This window comes from Triturus cristatus, chromosome 11 (assembly GCF_964204655.1).
Source record: "Triturus cristatus chromosome 11, aTriCri1.1, whole genome shotgun sequence".
Classification (NCBI taxonomy): Eukaryota; Metazoa; Chordata; class Amphibia; order Caudata; family Salamandridae; genus Triturus; species Triturus cristatus.
This window is the reverse complement of record NC_140594.1, coordinates 1100441774-1100459623: the sequence shown is the minus strand read 5'-3', so window position 1 is coordinate 1100459623 and position 17850 is coordinate 1100441774. Positions and strand designations below refer to the sequence as shown.

The 17850-nt window shown below is 42.1% G+C and overlaps 1 protein-coding gene across 8 annotated transcripts in view; it reads left to right on the top strand.

Moving 5' to 3' along the window:
* Positions 1 to 17850, top strand: part of LOC146786068 (dehydrogenase/reductase SDR family member 4-like) — a 284740-nt gene that overhangs the window by 150059 nt on the left and 116831 nt on the right. For 5 of the 8 annotated variants that reach the window (XM_085635495.1, XM_085635488.1, XM_085635489.1 and 2 more), the window contains exons 5-6: positions 1432 to 1536; positions 13662 to 13732. In XM_085635495.1, coding sequence (XP_085491621.1) covers positions 1432 to 1536; positions 13662 to 13732 — 176 coding nt within the window. The remainder of the gene's footprint in view (positions 1 to 1431; positions 1537 to 13661; positions 13733 to 17850) is intronic. The other 3 variants (XM_085635494.1, XM_085635492.1, XM_085635493.1) reach the window with 1 other exon arrangement.

Below are 17850 nucleotides of genomic sequence, written 5' to 3'. Positions count from 1 at the left end.
TGTATTTATATAGATATGCAGATTATATATATATATTTATATATGTATGTATATATATATACACATACATATATATAAATGCATATGCATATATATGCATAGATATATGTGCATATGTGTGTGTGTAGAGACAGGTAGAGAGGTAGAGGTAGAGAGATAGCAGTAGAGAGGTAGAGAGGTAGAGAGTAGTAGAGAGAGACGTAGAGAGGAAGAGAGTTAGAGAGTAGAGGATGAGTAATAGAGAGTAGAGAGTGAGTAGTAGAGAGTTGCAGAGTGTGAGTAGTAGAGAGTAGTAGAGTGAGTAGTAGAGAGTGAGTAGTAGATAGTAGTAGAGTGAGTAGTAGAGAGTAGTAGAGAGTGGATAGTAGAGAGTGAGTAGTAGAGAGGCTTATAGAGTAGTAGAGAGTGAGTAGTAGAGTGAGTAGTAGAGTGAGTAGTAGAGAGTAGTAGAGAGTGAGTAGTAGAGAATGAGTAGTAGAGAGTCATAGAGAGTGAGTAGTAGAGTGTGAGTAGCAGAGAGAGAGTAGTAGAGAGTAGTAGAGAGTGAGTAGTAGAGTGAGTAGTAGAGAGTAGTAGAGAGTGAGTAGTAGAGAGTGAGTAGGTGAATGAGTAGAAGAGAGTAGTAGAGAGAGAGTAGTAGAGAGTGAGTAGTAGAGAGAGAGTAGTAGAGTGAGTAGTAGAGAGTAGTAGAGTTGTAGAGAGTGAGTAGTAGAGAGTGAGTAGTAGAGAGAGAGTAGTAGAGAGTGAGTAGGAGGGAGTAGTGGAGAGTGGGTGGTAGAGAGTGAGTAGTAGAGGGTAGTGGAATAGTGGAGAGTGAGTAGTAAAGAGTAGTAGACAGTGAGTAGTAGAGTGATTATTATTAATCATTAAGTTAACATACAATTCATTTGATGAGAATTGAATAGCAAGAGTTCTTTTAAAGATTGCCTTGTTAGCTCTTTATCTTTCTATTACCTACACCTAAGCTCACAAGGGATTATTGGGTTGCCCATTTTTGTATATCTGGTGGGCAGTATTAAAACGTGAATTACATAAAAGAAAACAGCAGACTAAAAACTTCTTGATTTCAATATATTATAAATTTTCTTTCGTAACATAATAAGTTCTTGGCTAATGTCAAACCTAAAAAATTGATTACTGGCATTACATGTGTGGCAAATATCTTGAACACATTCTAGATCAAGTGTGTCCATTGTAGGTCCTGAGTTTCAGCCTAACCATTAGCCATGTAAATGAGTTCAATTAAGAGCTGAGTTATGAAAATGTATGTTAGGTGGATATTCTGAAAAAGTTAGGATGGTTCCTGCCCCTCTGGTCCTATGTTGTTTATATAAACATTTTCTGTAGTATAGACCTAAATATGCAAAAAATAACACAAAATGAAAAGTGATTGCTTTAATCTCCTTTAAATTTCTAAATCTGTTTTTGGAGAAGGCTTTAGAAAAACATGGGAGAATTGACTATCTATTCTCGAACGCAGCCATGGATTCCAAAGTGAAGAGCATCTTTGACACCACGGAAGAAGAGTGGAATGAGGTAAGACTGCATACCTCTAAAAGGATTCTCATTTTGAGAGTTGCAGTTTTGTTCAATGTGCTATATGCAGTTAAGACAGTTCACCTGTCATTCAAGCTTTTTTAAGTTCTTTCTGTGCTAGTAATTTGTATGATTCAGAACAGAAAAATGATGTGTGTGATAAGAGTTGCATCAAAGACCATTATCTCAATTCAAATGCATTACTTACAGTGAATACATTAGAAGATTAGATAACATTGCTTTTAATGATGAAGTGATGAGGTGGAAGGTGGTGATCAAGTTTGTGGTTTTTGGTGTAGTAGAAAAAAGCAACAATAAAACCATTCCCTACTACGGTAATCTTTAACCTTCAAAGGAGTCTCCTGTTGGGCACTGGAGACACTAGGCTGCCCACTTCTTGAAGATGCTAAATTTCGCCTCAAGTGGTTCTAGTGTTCAAAGGGGCCTTTGATATGCCACCTATGCAGCACCGCAATTACCTCCACCTAACGAGGAAGTTTGAAAGTGAATTGTATTACTAGGAGGCTCAACAATATATTTTATACACAATTATATGCAAAAAAGTACAGCTACTCTAAAACGGTCCTAAGGACCTGGATGTAAGCTCACAAAATGTATACCATGAAACAACACTGGTCCTTGTACTATTTACTAATTGAAAGTTACAATCTAAACACATTTTAGATGGAATGAACACAATTTTAAAAACACTGCAGATTGCACTAGTTATCCAAAAAAGAATGTGACTTTTCTTTAGGTTCCCAGATGAATTACAAGATATTAATATCATTACACATCAGGCTAGATTTAATTTGACTGGGCCCCATTTGCCAAACGTAACATGTATGTGCAGATAACAGTCTGTCATGCTTAGCCTATACAAGTACCTGGATTCTTCCACATCTTGTGCAAAACCTACCAGACACTCATACCTAACTGACTACAAGCATCAGAAGTTACACTAAAAGGAGGCACTGGACGTTGCAACTTACACAATTTCAAAGGCTCGTTGCAGTGAGTGACAGTTGATACAGGAGACTCAAAGCACAGCAGAGAGTAAAAAAATAGAGTATAAAAAACAGTTTTTTTTCACAGGTAGAACCAAAAATTCCTACAAAGAGCTTTTCAGAACAGGGAAGGCTTTTAGTTCACCCAGACATCATCACTCTGCCCAGTGCCTCATTGCCTTGATGCCAATATTGTGGAAAGAGCAATATATAAAACCATTAAATAAATAAATTAATTTTCATGCCACTTCTGACAAACACCAGGTAATCAGCAGATAATCTCACTTCCTACCCTCTCAACAACTCAAATACAGAATCAACCAAGGACATAAAGACCAACTGATTGCCTCTGGAACTAGTAGGAACACTAAGGCCTGTAGAGCCCCCAGCATTGCGCAACAGCACTCCTTGAAAATGTCAGCCATAAGCTTACCTTCACCTTCTACCAGTTGCAAAAATGTCCCATCTAGCATCAATTCATAGCCCATTCTCAGGCTGGTGGTATGTGTGGCTCTTAGAGTGCAAGACTTGGATGAAGGTTGGTGGACCGCTACTCTCAGCCTTTAAACATACCTCACAGCAGTCAGCCCACCGGTACAACATCCCACACACTCACTGTTCTGCCACGTGCCCACTATTCTCCCTGGGGTGAGGCTGATAGAGTGATACCTTCATTATTTCCATGTTGTTCACCCTCTTTCTCCCAGAATCCACTAGTAAGGATTTCTGGGATATTTTTGTACGCAATGCAAAATGGCTCCCATTTCTTTAGTTTGCCATGGGTGTTCCCCTGATAGCTCTAGGATTTTCTTGAGTTCTTTTGTCTAGTGGTTCCCATCAGTAGATTTTCCAGTTATTCCGGTCTTCGCCTTTTTTATAGAGGTTGCCTTTCCCTTAAGCTTCCCTTCATCCTCTCAGAGCTTTGCTGCCACTAAGGGTATTTTTTGCCTTTGGGTTTTTTCTCCATTCAAGGCTCCTTCTGGCAGGCACCATCTGCTTAGATGCTTTCAAGTGTCAGTGGCATTGTGGCTACTGGAAGGGGTTGCCCTTTCATCTGGCAGATCAAGACTGTTTAAACATGGGTTTCCTGATCTACCCTCAGTGAGAGGTCTCTTGCTAGATGGCCTTCCCCTGAGAGATCTACAAATTACAATGCCCAGCTGTCTTCCATGGGCCTGATGCAATATATCCAGCTCAAGCTTTGGCTCAGGCAGTGAAAGTTGTTCCAGCTCAAGCCTTCGTTCAGAGAGTTCAACAACACTCCCAAGAACTTCAACAACTGTGCGATGAGAACTTAGCCCTACATAAACTCTTGCTGCTAGAGTTTCTGATGTTCCCAATGTTTCCTCTACCACTCCATGTTTTTCCAGAGAAACAAATAAGTTGAAAGAATTTTTGGGTTCCCTGACAGTCTTTTTTGCCTTCCACCCTGCACAATTTTCTCAAGATGAGGCTAAAGTAGGATACCTAATCTGTGCCTTCTCTAGTCCAGCATTAGCCTGGGTGAGCCCTTAAGCAGCCACAGATGTTATTTGCCTTTCCTAACTACTCTACTTTTCTAGCAAATCAATCAGGATGTTTTAACTTGCATCACCATTTTTCTGCAGCTAGTGGATGAGACTGGGGTGGGCAGAACTTGAGGAGTTGTATTCTGTGAAATTCCACGGAGTTGCAAAAAAACCTCAGCAGAATTCCGCGGAGTTCCGCCGAACCCTAGAAAATACCAGAGTGAGCTGTTGTTGCATTTCAAAAAGCACACATTTGCATAATCGATCTCTTCATTATCCGGCCACATATTTTTCTAAATAACAGCCACTATGAAAAACAGAATGAATTGGCATATGTTGAGTGTTAAAACAGAAAAACAGTGGCATTCTGAAAGCGTTTATTATGTATTCTCACAATCTAAATTTCATATGGTGAAAAGTCCCGTGGAGGAAGATATTACCGTAAAAGTAAAGAGGAATCTTTAGTGTTCTGTGAAAAAAATAACAATACTTGTAAATAAGGGAGAGTTCATCAGAGAAAAAGGACATACAGGTTCATGGAAGACAAAGCAGAACACAGCCAGACTCTTTTTCAGAATCATATAACTATCCAACAACTACTACGCCATTGACAGGAGCAGCCACCCACACATGAAGCACACAAGGAAAGATTGGAGCATGAGTTAGTACCTGCTGCAAAAATACCAGTCTGAACAAATGAACGGTACCCACCCACTTCTCTCGGAAAGTACTGACAGAAAAAATCAAAAGACATAAATCTCAGCTTACCAGTACACTTCCGTAACAAATCAATCTGTGAGGCAGCAACAATCGACAGCCTAAAAACAAACACCACTGCCACTGTGAAAGACCTTCTAATGACTGCCCAGCCTTCTCTTTATGAAGGAGCTCAGCTGAGCCACAAATAGAAGGGGGTAACCTCTCACCGATCTACAGGTGTGAGCATGACAGCCAAATAAAAAGAGAAAGGTATATAAAAAAAATGCATAAGCCACAGGGATGTTAGCACATATCTTACCTTGTTCCTGAGAACATAAAAATAATGTAATCAAAGAAAAAGTGATAAGGAAAATTTCACAACTTCTGACTGGTTACTTGGCATCTGAGCCACGTTCAGGTAGCCGGTAATTGTTAACGAAGAGCACACTGCATTTTGTAGCTTGTAGTTTTGCGACTTACTTTGTAATCAACTTATCAATTTACTTGCAAATGGCTCCCTGAACGAATAACCTGGGTTAAATATTCGTCAAATATGTGTATGCGGCATGAGCGTAAGTAAATCAGAAATGTGGGATGGAATTTTCTACTCCAGTGGTTTGGCAATCACGGCAGCTGGTGGGGAAGTCGTAGTAATTACAGGTAATTTCTAGGTGGAGATTCTGCTCTGCAATCAGGTTCAGGAGGAGAAATAAGCAATACGGAACCAGAGATGTGGGAAGACAAACCGTGCCAATCGGCGTGAGGAAGACTTCACAGCTGCTGCCCTTATGAATTTTCGATATACATTTTCAAGTCATAAACAATATAAATACCATGGTTGTACGTAGTCTTTGTTCCGGCAGCTGCATGTGACCATTCCCTGGTTAGTGTGGGCATAGAGCAGTGCCTGTGCAGCATGAGGAGCAGGGGTGATGTATGCTGGCCATCCCTGACGCCCCCAAGGTCTATGGAGTCTTGGAAATCAGGAAAGTGCTACAATAATTACTTTGCCCCGTTTCTTACCTTGAAAGAAGATGTCACGGTAGTGAGTGATCTGGGTCTGGTATTGAGTATACACATTATGATACTGCGCAGTCACACACAGCTCGGAAGCTTTCTCTCCAGGCCCCATTTCCAGTTTATAGCTGAGGCCATAGCTGTGGGAGAGGAGGCGTGGTCAATGGTGCAAGTGTCAGCCATCCAATTGCCAAGCGGGCCTGACATGACTTTGACCTTTGACCCACAGTGCTCTAACAGAAGCACGAGCAGTCTGTGGATTAGGCGAAAATATTGCAGAAGAAGCACCAATTACACTGCCTTCCTAAAAATGAAGAAGACTAAAGTCAGAGTCAATCTGTATTGCTCCCACAACTGGGGGAAGAGTGCGAGTGCTGGTAAACTCAGTTCTGAGGTGGTGGGCAGAGTTTTTGCCGAACACCATGATCCAAGCTGAGTGTGGAATGGCAAACTCAGCGAACTCCGTCGGTGGAGCAGAGTTTACCGCCCACCACTAGCTGAGACCACGTGGATTGAGTGGCCTCAGGGAAGAGACAAATTAGTGTACATAGGCATAGCTAAGTGCTTATGGATGCGGCATTATTAATTGAACATCGCTAGCGTGAATGCTGGTCTGAAAGATGTAGAACCTAGCCCACTTATGTCTTGTTTGGCTCTTGATTCCCTTCTGAAAGGCGGAAACTGCTTCTGAAGGATATGCTGCTTCTCCTACTGAAGAAATATCTGCTTCTTGTAGTGGAGAGGCAATGCAAATTGGTCTAGCCCGAGAAACAGATTTGGATTCTGAAAGAGAACATGGACCCACACATGGGCTGTGTATGTATTGTGGATCAGCTGAGCATTTGATTTGTGTTTGACAAATTCATCCTCAGATGTCCTCAGGAAACACCAGGTCCTGTGCGTTTTGAAAGGGAAAAAAGTAAGGGAATACCTTACAACCTCTGGAAATGGTTTGGACTCAAGATAGGTTTATCCTCCTGTTCCCTGGGGATTCTCCAAAACATTTTCAAACAGTTGATGGAACTCATTTGGTTTCTGGACCTGTTAAAGAGGTGACAGCTGCTTTGAAGTTGACATTTTGGGAACACCATGAGGTTGATTCCTTTGAGCTTATTGCTTCTCCTAACCATACAGTGATCTTGGAATACCATGACTTGGTCGCCACAACCCTGGAAAACCAGAACAAATTACTAGTCCTTGTAGTTTTGTCACAACTGTAGCTATGTGACAGAAGGTTATTGGACCCCAAGGAGGTCCCCTAGAACCCTGCAGTGGACTCTAGTGCCATCAATCTACTTCATGGCGTTCAAGCCCAATATCAAGAATATGCTGACCTCTTACAGTAACCTAAAGAAGTGCCCTTCCCTCCTCATCGAGAGTTTGATTGCTCCATTTTCGTTGAACATGGGCCACTGTTCCATTTGAAAGAATTTACTCTCTCTCAGAATCTGAAAAAGAGAGGCTCTGAGAGAATACCTGTAAGAACATCCACAGAATGCTCTCATTTCCCAATCCTCTTCTCCTGTCAGGAACTCAATGTTCTTTTTCCCAAAGAAGTTGAATGAATTGAGACCCAATTTTGACTTTAGAGGTTTAAACAAGATTACCATTAAGAACAGGTATACCTTACCTTTAATAAAAGACATACTGAAATCTATCCCGAGAGCTATGATTTTCACCGAGGTAGGGTGCATCACCTCTTGCGAATAAAAGAGAGATGAATGAAAGACAGCATTCTGAACCCCCTACGGACACTTTGAATATTGTATAATGCTATTCAGATTGAATAATGCCCCAGCGATGACCATGTATTTGCTGACATACTTATCAATGTGTTGTTATCTATCTGGATAACAGCTTGGTTTTTGTTAAGACCCACTTCTTCATCAGCAACATGCCAGTCAAGTGCTAAGCAGGCTCTGCTAAAATCAGTTATTTTGTAAACTGGAAAAGTGTGAGTTCGACCAGTCTGAGGTGGACTATTTAGGCTGCCATTTAAACAATGCCTGAATCTCTATAGATCATCAAAAGGTTTCCGCCACTTTAGATTGGCCTCCTCCTGCCAACATCAAGAAAATCAGAGCTTCCCTGTCTTTTCCAATTCTTACCGGCAATGTTATTGGGGAATTTGCCCCATTAACTAATGAGATAACCAAAATCTTAAAGAAAGTGGTTCTTTGTCATGGCTTTCCGTGGAATACTGGAGCTGAAGAAGGAAGCCTTGTTTAAATTAAAACAAGGTTTCACTCAAGCCCCTGCACTGCACAGTCTGGATACTACCAAGAACTTCATTGTAGAAACCAATGCCTCCGATAGAGCCATTGGAGCCGTACTCCATCCACAGCAGAAAGACAATGACAGCAAACACCCTCTTTTCGACCTAACGAACATACACCACTAAAACCTCCAATGTCTTCGAAATATGCAGTGCATGAATAGCTGGATGGCCCAGTTTTTTCAACCACTACAACATTATCATCATTCATATTCCTGGCACGCAGACTATTTTGGCGGATGCTCTTTCTCTCAGATTTCCTGAGTCTCAGATCAGAATATCCTTTCTCCACAACAAATTATTCGGGTGATACAATTCCTTGACAGAGTACAAACTAACTATTCCACAGTGTTTAATGGGTGTCTTTACATGTACTGATTTGGAAGCTAGAACATTTTGTGTTTAAAGTAAATATTTTATTCATCTCTTCCAAGGCTCTATGACTTGAGGGGACTCATTTATGAAAAGTGCTGCATCGCTGCATGAAAACAGCGATGCAACACTTTTCAGCGCACCATCCTTGCGACACCATGGATGTGCCTTATTTACTGTATGGTGCTCCATGTCGCATGGATTTACAGCTACATCAGTATTCCTGACGTATCTGTAGGTGCAAAAGTGGCACATTGCTGGGGTGTGTCTGAAAATAGATGCAACTCCAGCAATGTGTCCTTTCACATGGGGCAAGCCCCATGTGAAAGGTCCAGTGTCCCTAATGCCTGCTGTGAAGCAGGCGTAAGGATTTGGTGAAGTGGCATCCTAGAAGTAAGTGGCTTAGTGAAATCTCATAGACTTCACTGCACAACTACTACAAGACTTTTTTTGCGGGGGAACGCCCACCCTGTATACATTATACCTGACGCAGATATAATGCAGCGCAGAGGTTTAAAAAGTGAAGCATCTGCCTAGATGTTCTCTTTGTAAATCTGGCGCAGTGTAGTGCATATTTAACACAGCCACGGAGTAAAGGGCTCAAAAATAAGGCCCAAAGAGCCTCATTTATGAGGTTTTGGTGTAGGACAGTACTGCAGGCCTTCCTGCTGCGCTGCCCTATGGCAAACAAAGAGGGCAGGAATGCGCTGTATCTATCAGATACCGCACAATCCAGCCCTTTTTCCCCCTGCGCTGGCACACAATGGACTGCTGTGCGCGAACGTATGCAGCTTTGCACCATGGTTCAAGTGTACCTGCATTTCAGGGATGACTATTTTTGATTAAGAAGGCAAACTTTCCGGCAGAAAAACAATCACAAAAGGCTTTTTCCTCTTTCTATTTTTGCTGCAGAATGCAGCACACATAGAAAAAAAAAAAACGAGGAGAAATAAATATATTTCTCCTTGTTGTGCCTCCCTTATGCCTTCCATGAGGAGGCATATGTTTTTAGCGCTGCCCCAGAGTTATGATTTCTTGTAAATCTGGGGCATTGTCAAAAAGTCATGGATGTTGCTGGGAATGTCCCCAGCAACACCCATTGCACGCCCCTTTAATGCAGAAAACTACGAACAATATTTACGAGGAAGCTTTAAGCCAAAATAAGTAGCTTAGTGCTGCCTCGTAAATATGGTGCAGGTTCCCGCACCACGGAACGTCACAAAAAGTGACATTCCAGTGACGCAAGGGGCCTCGTAACTGAAGCCCAAAGTTCTTAAAATGTGCCATAACTCCCCTGTTGCTGGTGACAGAGGAACTAAATCCAATGAAGGTCTCATACTTCATTTATTTTGTTGGACTTCCATTCAAGAAGACACTGAGCTCAGTCAGCTCTTGCCCTATTTCTGCTCAAAACAAGGCTTTTCACACACAGCCTACTTCATTACTTCATTCTTTGCCAGTTACAACTGAGACTGAGCACACTATTCCCACAGACTTGATCACAGCATAACTCTAGTCTGCAGGGAACTGACTTTGTATATTGACTGTTGATTCCTTTTCTAAGATGGCTCACTATAGTGCTCTAAAACAACTACCCCTCCAGTGCCTTGGGACAAATCTGTTTGCAAGAAATCTTGCAACTTTATGGGTTACTTCTAGCTACATCACTATCAAAGGAGAGAGAGAGGACTAGGTAGCTAGTCCGTATCCCCGGGGTTTATATGCGAGATCAAAAAGGACTAGCCTATTTGTGAATTTACATAGACTTAAGACTGTAAGGCAGGGTACAAACCATTTTGTTTGTTCATGAAGCCCTCACCCACCAACCTAGTTGGTGCCATGCTTCATCATCGGGCCCACCCAGTGACCCCGAGTGTGTCACGGGTGTGCTTCGACGCCTGGATACAGTGGAGCAGCTATGTATCTGAGTGTGCAGTGTAGTGACGTGAAGGTGACGATTTAAAAGCTATGCAGGGATCCCAGTACCCGAGGGTAAATTATATTTTAATAACTGGGTCACTGCTAGCATTATAAAAGGCTGTTGGATGTTATAGGAATGTTATTTAGGGTTTCCTACATCCAGGTGTGGTCTACATGTTTCAGCCAGGCCTTTATGATTAAAACTGGCTTTCCTCAGGACCAAAGTGTGTAGGTGAAAATTACTTAGATTTAAGTGATTGTGTAATTTTGAGAAATTTGTAGCACTCGCTAAGGTGCTTTACATGTGAGAGGGAGATTCCCTCTTAGAGCATTAGTTGGCTTGTTGCCAAACATGCCCCATGGAGTAGTCTGGCAGAGGAATGGACCGATACTTTTGGTCAGTGTCTGCGTTGAGCCTCCAGTCATCTCTACGGCCTCCGTTACTTCTAGCTACAACAACTGACCGAGAACCTCAATATGTCTCTCAATTTTGGAAGTCTTTTTGTAAATGCCTTCAAATTTAGGTTGCCTTATCTTCATGTTTCAAAATCCACACTGAAAGACTTAAACAGGGTCTTGAATAGTATCTTAAATGATTTTGCAATTCTGGACTACATTTTTATCTGTGGCTGCATTTTCTTACAATAATTCTGTCCATAGTCTTCATCCCCAAATTTTTCATTCGGGCCCTCGAGATTCCATATTAGGTCTTCAAACTGTTAGTTTCTTTTGTAAGTTACAAGCTGTCAAAAATTATGCTTTTAGTCTACAGGACTCTCAGAGAAAGATGAAATCTTCTTCTGGCACCCATCAACTACAACCTCCTGCGTATCAGATTGGGGACAGGGTTCAGCTCTCTTCTAAATTTCTGTCTGCTCACCTTTCCCTGAACAAGTTCAAGTCCCTATTTTATGGACCTTTCAGAACTGTCCAAATCATAAATCCTGTTGCTTTCAAGGTTCAGTTACCTCTAACTTGGAAAGTCCACCCTGTGTTTCACACCTCTTAATTGAAACCTTAATAGAAGAATCCTTTTTGACGTCTTTTTTCTACATCAAACCACCCCCTGATTTGGGGGAATAATAGTCCAGAATTTGAAGTTCAGGTGATCTATGATTCTCGTTTCTTTAGGAAGAGATTTCAATTCTTAAATGTACTGGAGTGGATATCTACCTAGTGGCAAGTCCTGGGAAGACACGTCTTCTTTTCATGCCCCACTTCTGATTCAGTAATGTTTAGGCAGTCTCCAGACAAACTTGGAGCTTCAGGAAGGAGGCATATTATTACGCCGGTGTCCTGCCTGGTGGCACATCCCGAGCTGATATTGGGCAGGTGAGATGCGCGGCTCAGGAGCAAGTTGGGCTGGTCGAAGGCTTGCGGGTCACAGCATTCACCCAAAAAAAAAAAACTCACGGCAGCTGTGCGCCCACTAGGGGTGGGCGGAATTTGCGAATGTGACTTTCGCAAATTATCGCGAAAATGTTAAAAATCTCCGCAAACAAGCGGATATATGCGTGGTCGCGGCTCGCCAACTTACCCATGCGGTTGCTCGCGGGCGCGGCCATCTTTTTTTCACTCTTCTCGTGGTGCATGATCGCGAGAAGAAAGACGTGATCGCGCGACCAATGACATTACTGCGGGCGCGAACTGTCGCGAGACAGCGCAAATGGCTACCAACAATCCAACATCTCGTGGAGAACGCGACCGGATAGGGAAAACTTGTCGGCGAACGCGGGGATTCAGGTAACGCGATCGCGCACGCGCGAGAATATATTATTTTACAGCGCGAGCAAGAAACAAATTATCGCTAAGCTGCGGAATGCGGAAATTTTGACATTTTCGCGCTCTCCGCGGAATGCGAAAATGTCAAATTATCGCAATTTCGGTGAGCGGAACAGAAATTTAGCCCAGGCCTAGCGCTCACTCGCCTACATGGTGGGGGAGGGCTGATAGTGAGACACTTTAAAATTCTCCATGTTGTTCACCCTCTTTCTCCCAAAATCCTTTGCTGAGGATTTCTGTGACATTACTCTACCCAATGCAAGATGGCTGCCATCTCTTTGATTTGCACTAGGTGTTCTCAATCCAAGATGTTGACTCCTTCTTCCTGTGAGCTATTTCCTGTCCCAGGGTATAAAAGCCAGTTGGTCCTTTACTGATTGCGTTGCAACACTTTTTCATTTAAAGTTGGTGTGTTTCTTGACTCCTGATTCAGCTATGATTTTCTTAAGTTCTTTTTTTCTAGTGGTTCCAGTTGTTGGATTCCCCAGTTGTTCATGTCTTCTCCTTTTATTTGGAGGTTTGCCTATTCCTTGGGTTGCGCTTTCTCCCCTAAGGGCCTTGCTGCCATCAAGGAGGTTTTTTTTTTTTTTTTTTGCTTTCAGGCGGTTTCCTCTGTCTGTGGCTCCTTCTGGAAGGCACCATTTGCTTAGGTGCTTTCAAGTGTCTTTGGCATCATGGCTACATGGAAGGGTTGGCCTTTACCTCTGGTATCTTAAAACTGTCAAAAAATAGGTTTCCTCATGTACCCACAGTCAGAGGTCTCTTGATAGACATATTTCTTCTGTGAGATCTGATCCTAGCATTTCAAATAAAGAGTCATCCAGGACAGACAGGCCAACAGATCATTTCAGATGCCTCGGTGGAATCAAGCTTCATATGAGCCACCTCCTGATCACCAATAGACAACAATGACACTAATGAACAAAGGAGATCTCTTTACTTCTTTGACCAACTAAAGGATAATCCTGCTATTGCCTTATGTGAGCATATGCATCCATCCAACAAAACAATTAAAGAAACCCATGGACAATTTGTTTGCATGTTGAAAACACATTACTAACCATATCCAATATCAGTTATGCTGTCCAGTTCTAAAACTCTTACTGTTAAGTGGTCTTTTGCACATTTTATCTTTAAAAATAGGTGTCCCTGTGCTGTTAGCTCCTTATCTTCAAACTTTGTAACTCACTTCAGACTTACAACATGCTCCTCATTTAGAAAAATGGCGGCAAATGAATGGATCAGGATAAATGTAAGTTTTGCAGTTACTGTTCATTTTTATCAGCTTCATACAATAAAGAAAATATGTAAGTATTTTTGTGAACTGCAGTGGGAGTACCAGGAGCTCAACAGATAAAAGCATTACTCTCCTGGTAATATTAAAATATGTACTGATAAAGTTGCAGCATTACCAGTGTAAAGTATGCTACTGATAATTGTATTCAACTACTTATTGGACCTTTTATACTGCATTAAGAGTTGCACTTTATAATCAGAGGAACAAAATATTTGTTGCCCATTTCATTTTGTACTTTGTGGTTTCAGACTTTTCACACAAATGTAACTACAGCGTTCCTGTTGGTGAAGCAAGTCCTTCCTCACATGCAGAAGATTGGGTAAGACTCACAAGAACCAAGAAATAAAGAAATAAAGGGCCTAATTTATCATTCGGCAGGTGAGATACAGGGTGAATATCAAGTCCACCATACTACAAGTACCATAAACTATTTTGCACTTGTAAGAGAGGTTCTCTGCTATCTTTGTGATGGAGTATTTATTCTGCCAAACTCCAAATAGGCCCAAAATCTGCTAATGTGGTGTCAGATTATTGTTGCTTAGTGGTGGAGGCATTTTCTTGCTGTCATGTCATGTTGGACTCAATTTTAATTTTAACTAATCAATTTTAGAGAAAGGGTACAAGTTTATGGAGAACAATTTCAATCACATTTCTCAGGTCATCCTTCCTTGGATAACCTTCTGATTATCCTAGGGGACCAGTGGGTTTAAGGAGGAATGACTCTACAGCCAAAGACTGTGAAACTCAAAACAACCCTGGCCAAGAAACAGTCTTCATCTGGAGCAACCACCTACCTTCCCTGACCAAATGGGAGCTCAGCCTGCTCTTTACTTCATGTACCTATACCAGCGAATCCCTCTGGGCTTCCTCCTGAAGAGAACATGACCCTTCCCACATCTTGAACGTTATATGTGGGCTTGTACCTCCTTGAGTACATTATAAAGATATTGCAGGTCACTGAGGAGCTCCATGAGCATATGGAGCAGTGACGTATCAGGGCATGGTCCTATTTAAGGTCATGGAACTCCGAGGTAACTTGCAGGGGTGTAACACAGGCCCCTGCGGTGTCAGGGGGGGGCCCAAGCTCCAGGTCCCCCCCCCACACAGTACTCCGTCCTGAGATCCCCTGATTGAGCTCGGAGGGGGCCCCTCCACTTACCTTGCTGGGGGGCCCCCTCAAGTTTCGTTACGCCACTGGTAACTTGCAATATCCTTATAATGTATGGCACAGGGTGTTTTATTCCTTAAAATGGATTGTCACGCCATCAAACCTCACAAAACCACTTAACCCATTGATGGTTTGCTCTTTCCTACAAACGAGATAGTATGTTTGTAAAGTGAAGAATAAAACGGAAATCTATAGAGCGAAAATATACTGAACAAGAAGCAGGCAATAATTAATTGCCAACAGATACTTTTAATATCTGTCAAATTACAACAAAGATTAAGCTCAAAATGTTTAAAAACATGAGGAGATATTCTCTTTCTTGCAATGAGCCATAAGGGCATAAGATATATATTTTGCTAGAAATATCTCCTTTTTGCTAATCAGTGTTTATTTTAGAATAAACAGAATCGAAGAAAGAGCCAGTTCTCATTTTTATTGTTTAGAATCCAGCTTTTATTATGCATTGGGACCTTCCTTTAACCTTGTGTGAGGCATTATGACTTGACAACTTAACTGTGATAACGTATTATAATTGGGCTGCTAGGTTGTTCCTTTAGTACAGGCAACAAGAGATGTCAAAACTCAAATGTAATAAGGAAATTAGAGAATTGATTAAAATTTCACCTGATTTATAACTTAATGCACATAAATTAGTGATATATGTTTAAGAGAATTTACTCACACAAAGATTTCTCTGTAGTCAAACCTTCTCCTTTGGAGAAGGAGTGAATGGAATTGGGGCTCAAGGACTCAAATGCAATTAAATTGTGTGCACTCCCACATTACACATTTGTAGGTATTCACAACTGTCTCTCAAATCCTTTTCCACCCTGCAGAAGTATGAATATTTACTTTGACCAACAGTCATCAAACAACCTCTTTTGAGGAATGCTGAACAAAGTCATACATTCACCCCAGTACAGAGATCTGGGCCTAGATCCATTGTTTTTTTGCACACTACACCATTCTAGATTGAATCCACATCTCTGACTGGGGCTGAGTATTTTACATTGTTCAGCATCTCGTCCAGCAATTGTTCTTTTTGCATTTGTCACCCCAATTGGGACGGGGTTGCCAAAATGTGGGTGCCATGCTCGCCATGCCACTGGATTCAAGCTATCCTGGCTGATGAAGGGTGACACCCCAAAACCAGTCCTAGAATACTTGTTTCCGATCCAGGGAGGACCTGGCCGGGCAGTTTGGGCTGGTATGTTTCCATGGGGAGATGGGTCAAGACTAATTTGAATATGGTTAGGTCAAACTGGGGTGGGGTGGTGAGTAAACAAATGTTGGATTTAGTCCCCGATCTCTGACTGGGGTTGAGTGTTTGACATTGTTCAGCATTCCGCCCATCAATTATTCTTTTTGCATTTGTCACTCCAAGTGGGACAGGGTTGCCCAGATATAGGTTCTGTGCCCACCAGGCCCCTGGATTCAAGCAATCCTGGCTGATACACCGAAATCGGTCCTAAAGTGCTTGTTTCCAATCCTGGGAGGACCTGGCCTTACAGTCTAGGCTGGACTGTTCCCTTTGGGATTAGAGTCTAGGCTGATTTGCTTACGGCTGGGTCCAAACTGGAGTGGTTTGGTAAGAATAAACTATTGATTTAGGCCCAGATTTCTATTTGGGGGTGACTGTTTGACATTGTTTACAATTCCTTCCATCAATTGTTCTTTTTGCATTTGTCACCCCAAGTGGGACGGGGCTGCCCAGATGTTTATCCCGCGCTGGCCGTGCCACTGGATCCAAGCTATCCTGGCTGATGAGGGCTGATACCCTGAAGCCAGTACTAGGATGCTTTTTTCTAATCCAGGGAGGACCAGCCGGGCAGTTCGGGCTGTACTATTCCCATGGTGAACATGATCTAGACTGATTTGCATATGGCTAGGTCCAATCTGGGGTGGTGTGGTGAACACAAAAACAATGGATTTTGGGACAGATCTCTGATTGGGGGTGAGTGTTTGCCTTTGTTCAGCATACCTTTCATCAATTGTTCGTTTTGCAAATTTTTTAAAGCAGCATTTTCAAAATTGTAACTTAAAATCCACCTTTACAATCAAAGAGGGATTTAAATTACAATTTCTCAGACACAAACATGAAATGCGCACCTGGTCCCAATCAAAAAAATGAGCACTTATTAAATGCAGTAAGCAACCCAATGTTATCCTGCAGGAGAGATAGACCTCACAGTATTGATAAACAAACGTTGAAATCTTTCACTACCAGAACATGTAAAATGAAAAAGTTCATAATTAACCTCTTAATTTCAATGCACCCTTCCCTATGTGCTACCTAGGGACTACCTTAACGGTGACATAAATACAATAAAATGGGAGTTTAAGGATTGGGAGGGGGGTTATTTTGCCAAATCAACCTGGCGGTTTAAAAGTGCATGCAGGCTGTAATTGCAGACCTGGAACATATTTAAGCGACTACTTCAGTGGGTGGCACAATACGTTCTGCAGTCCCACCAGTAGGATTTACAGGCCCTTGGTATATGCTATACCACTTTACTAGTGACTTATAAGTGAATTAAATATGACAATCAGATTTAAGGCAATTTTACCATGTGTTAGTGAGTAAGCACAAGCACTTTAGCATTGGTCAACAAAAATGAATTTTAGAAAATAGAAGGGAAAAAGCAAAAGGTTTGGGCGAAGATCACCCTCATGCTGACAGATCTATTACCTAAAAATACCCTTACCACCCTTTACCACTACCCACCCCTAAACCCGAAATTTACCCTTTTCACCCTTTACCATTATCTACCCCTAAACCCTAAAATTACCCTTCCACGAGCGAGCCCTATATATGTGATCAAGGCTGGCGAAGGCCGAAACGCGTTATGGCATTAATAAATATATACTTACACAGAATTGCGGTCCACACTCGTTATTCTCCACGAAGGAGTTTGAAGTTGGCGAGATTCTTGGCTATATATATATGTGTATATATGTGTGTGTGTGTATATGTGTATACTTATATATATATATATTTAACTCGAGACGCGTTTGGCTCCAAATGAAGAAGCATGGCAGGAACGCTGTGTTGCAACCGCCTGGGGCAGCAGTATGGATATACCCCCTCGTTTGTGACTGCTTCAGTGGGGCCACTCTTTGTGTTTATGTAAAGCGGCCTGTCCAGCCACGAAGCAGTCCCGCCGCCGTGGATGGCGGCTTCTCAAGTCCTGCACTTGTGGACTTGTCATGAAACAAGGGGGACCGGAGCCACAGGTAGATATTGGCGGCATTGCAGCAAACCTGTCTAT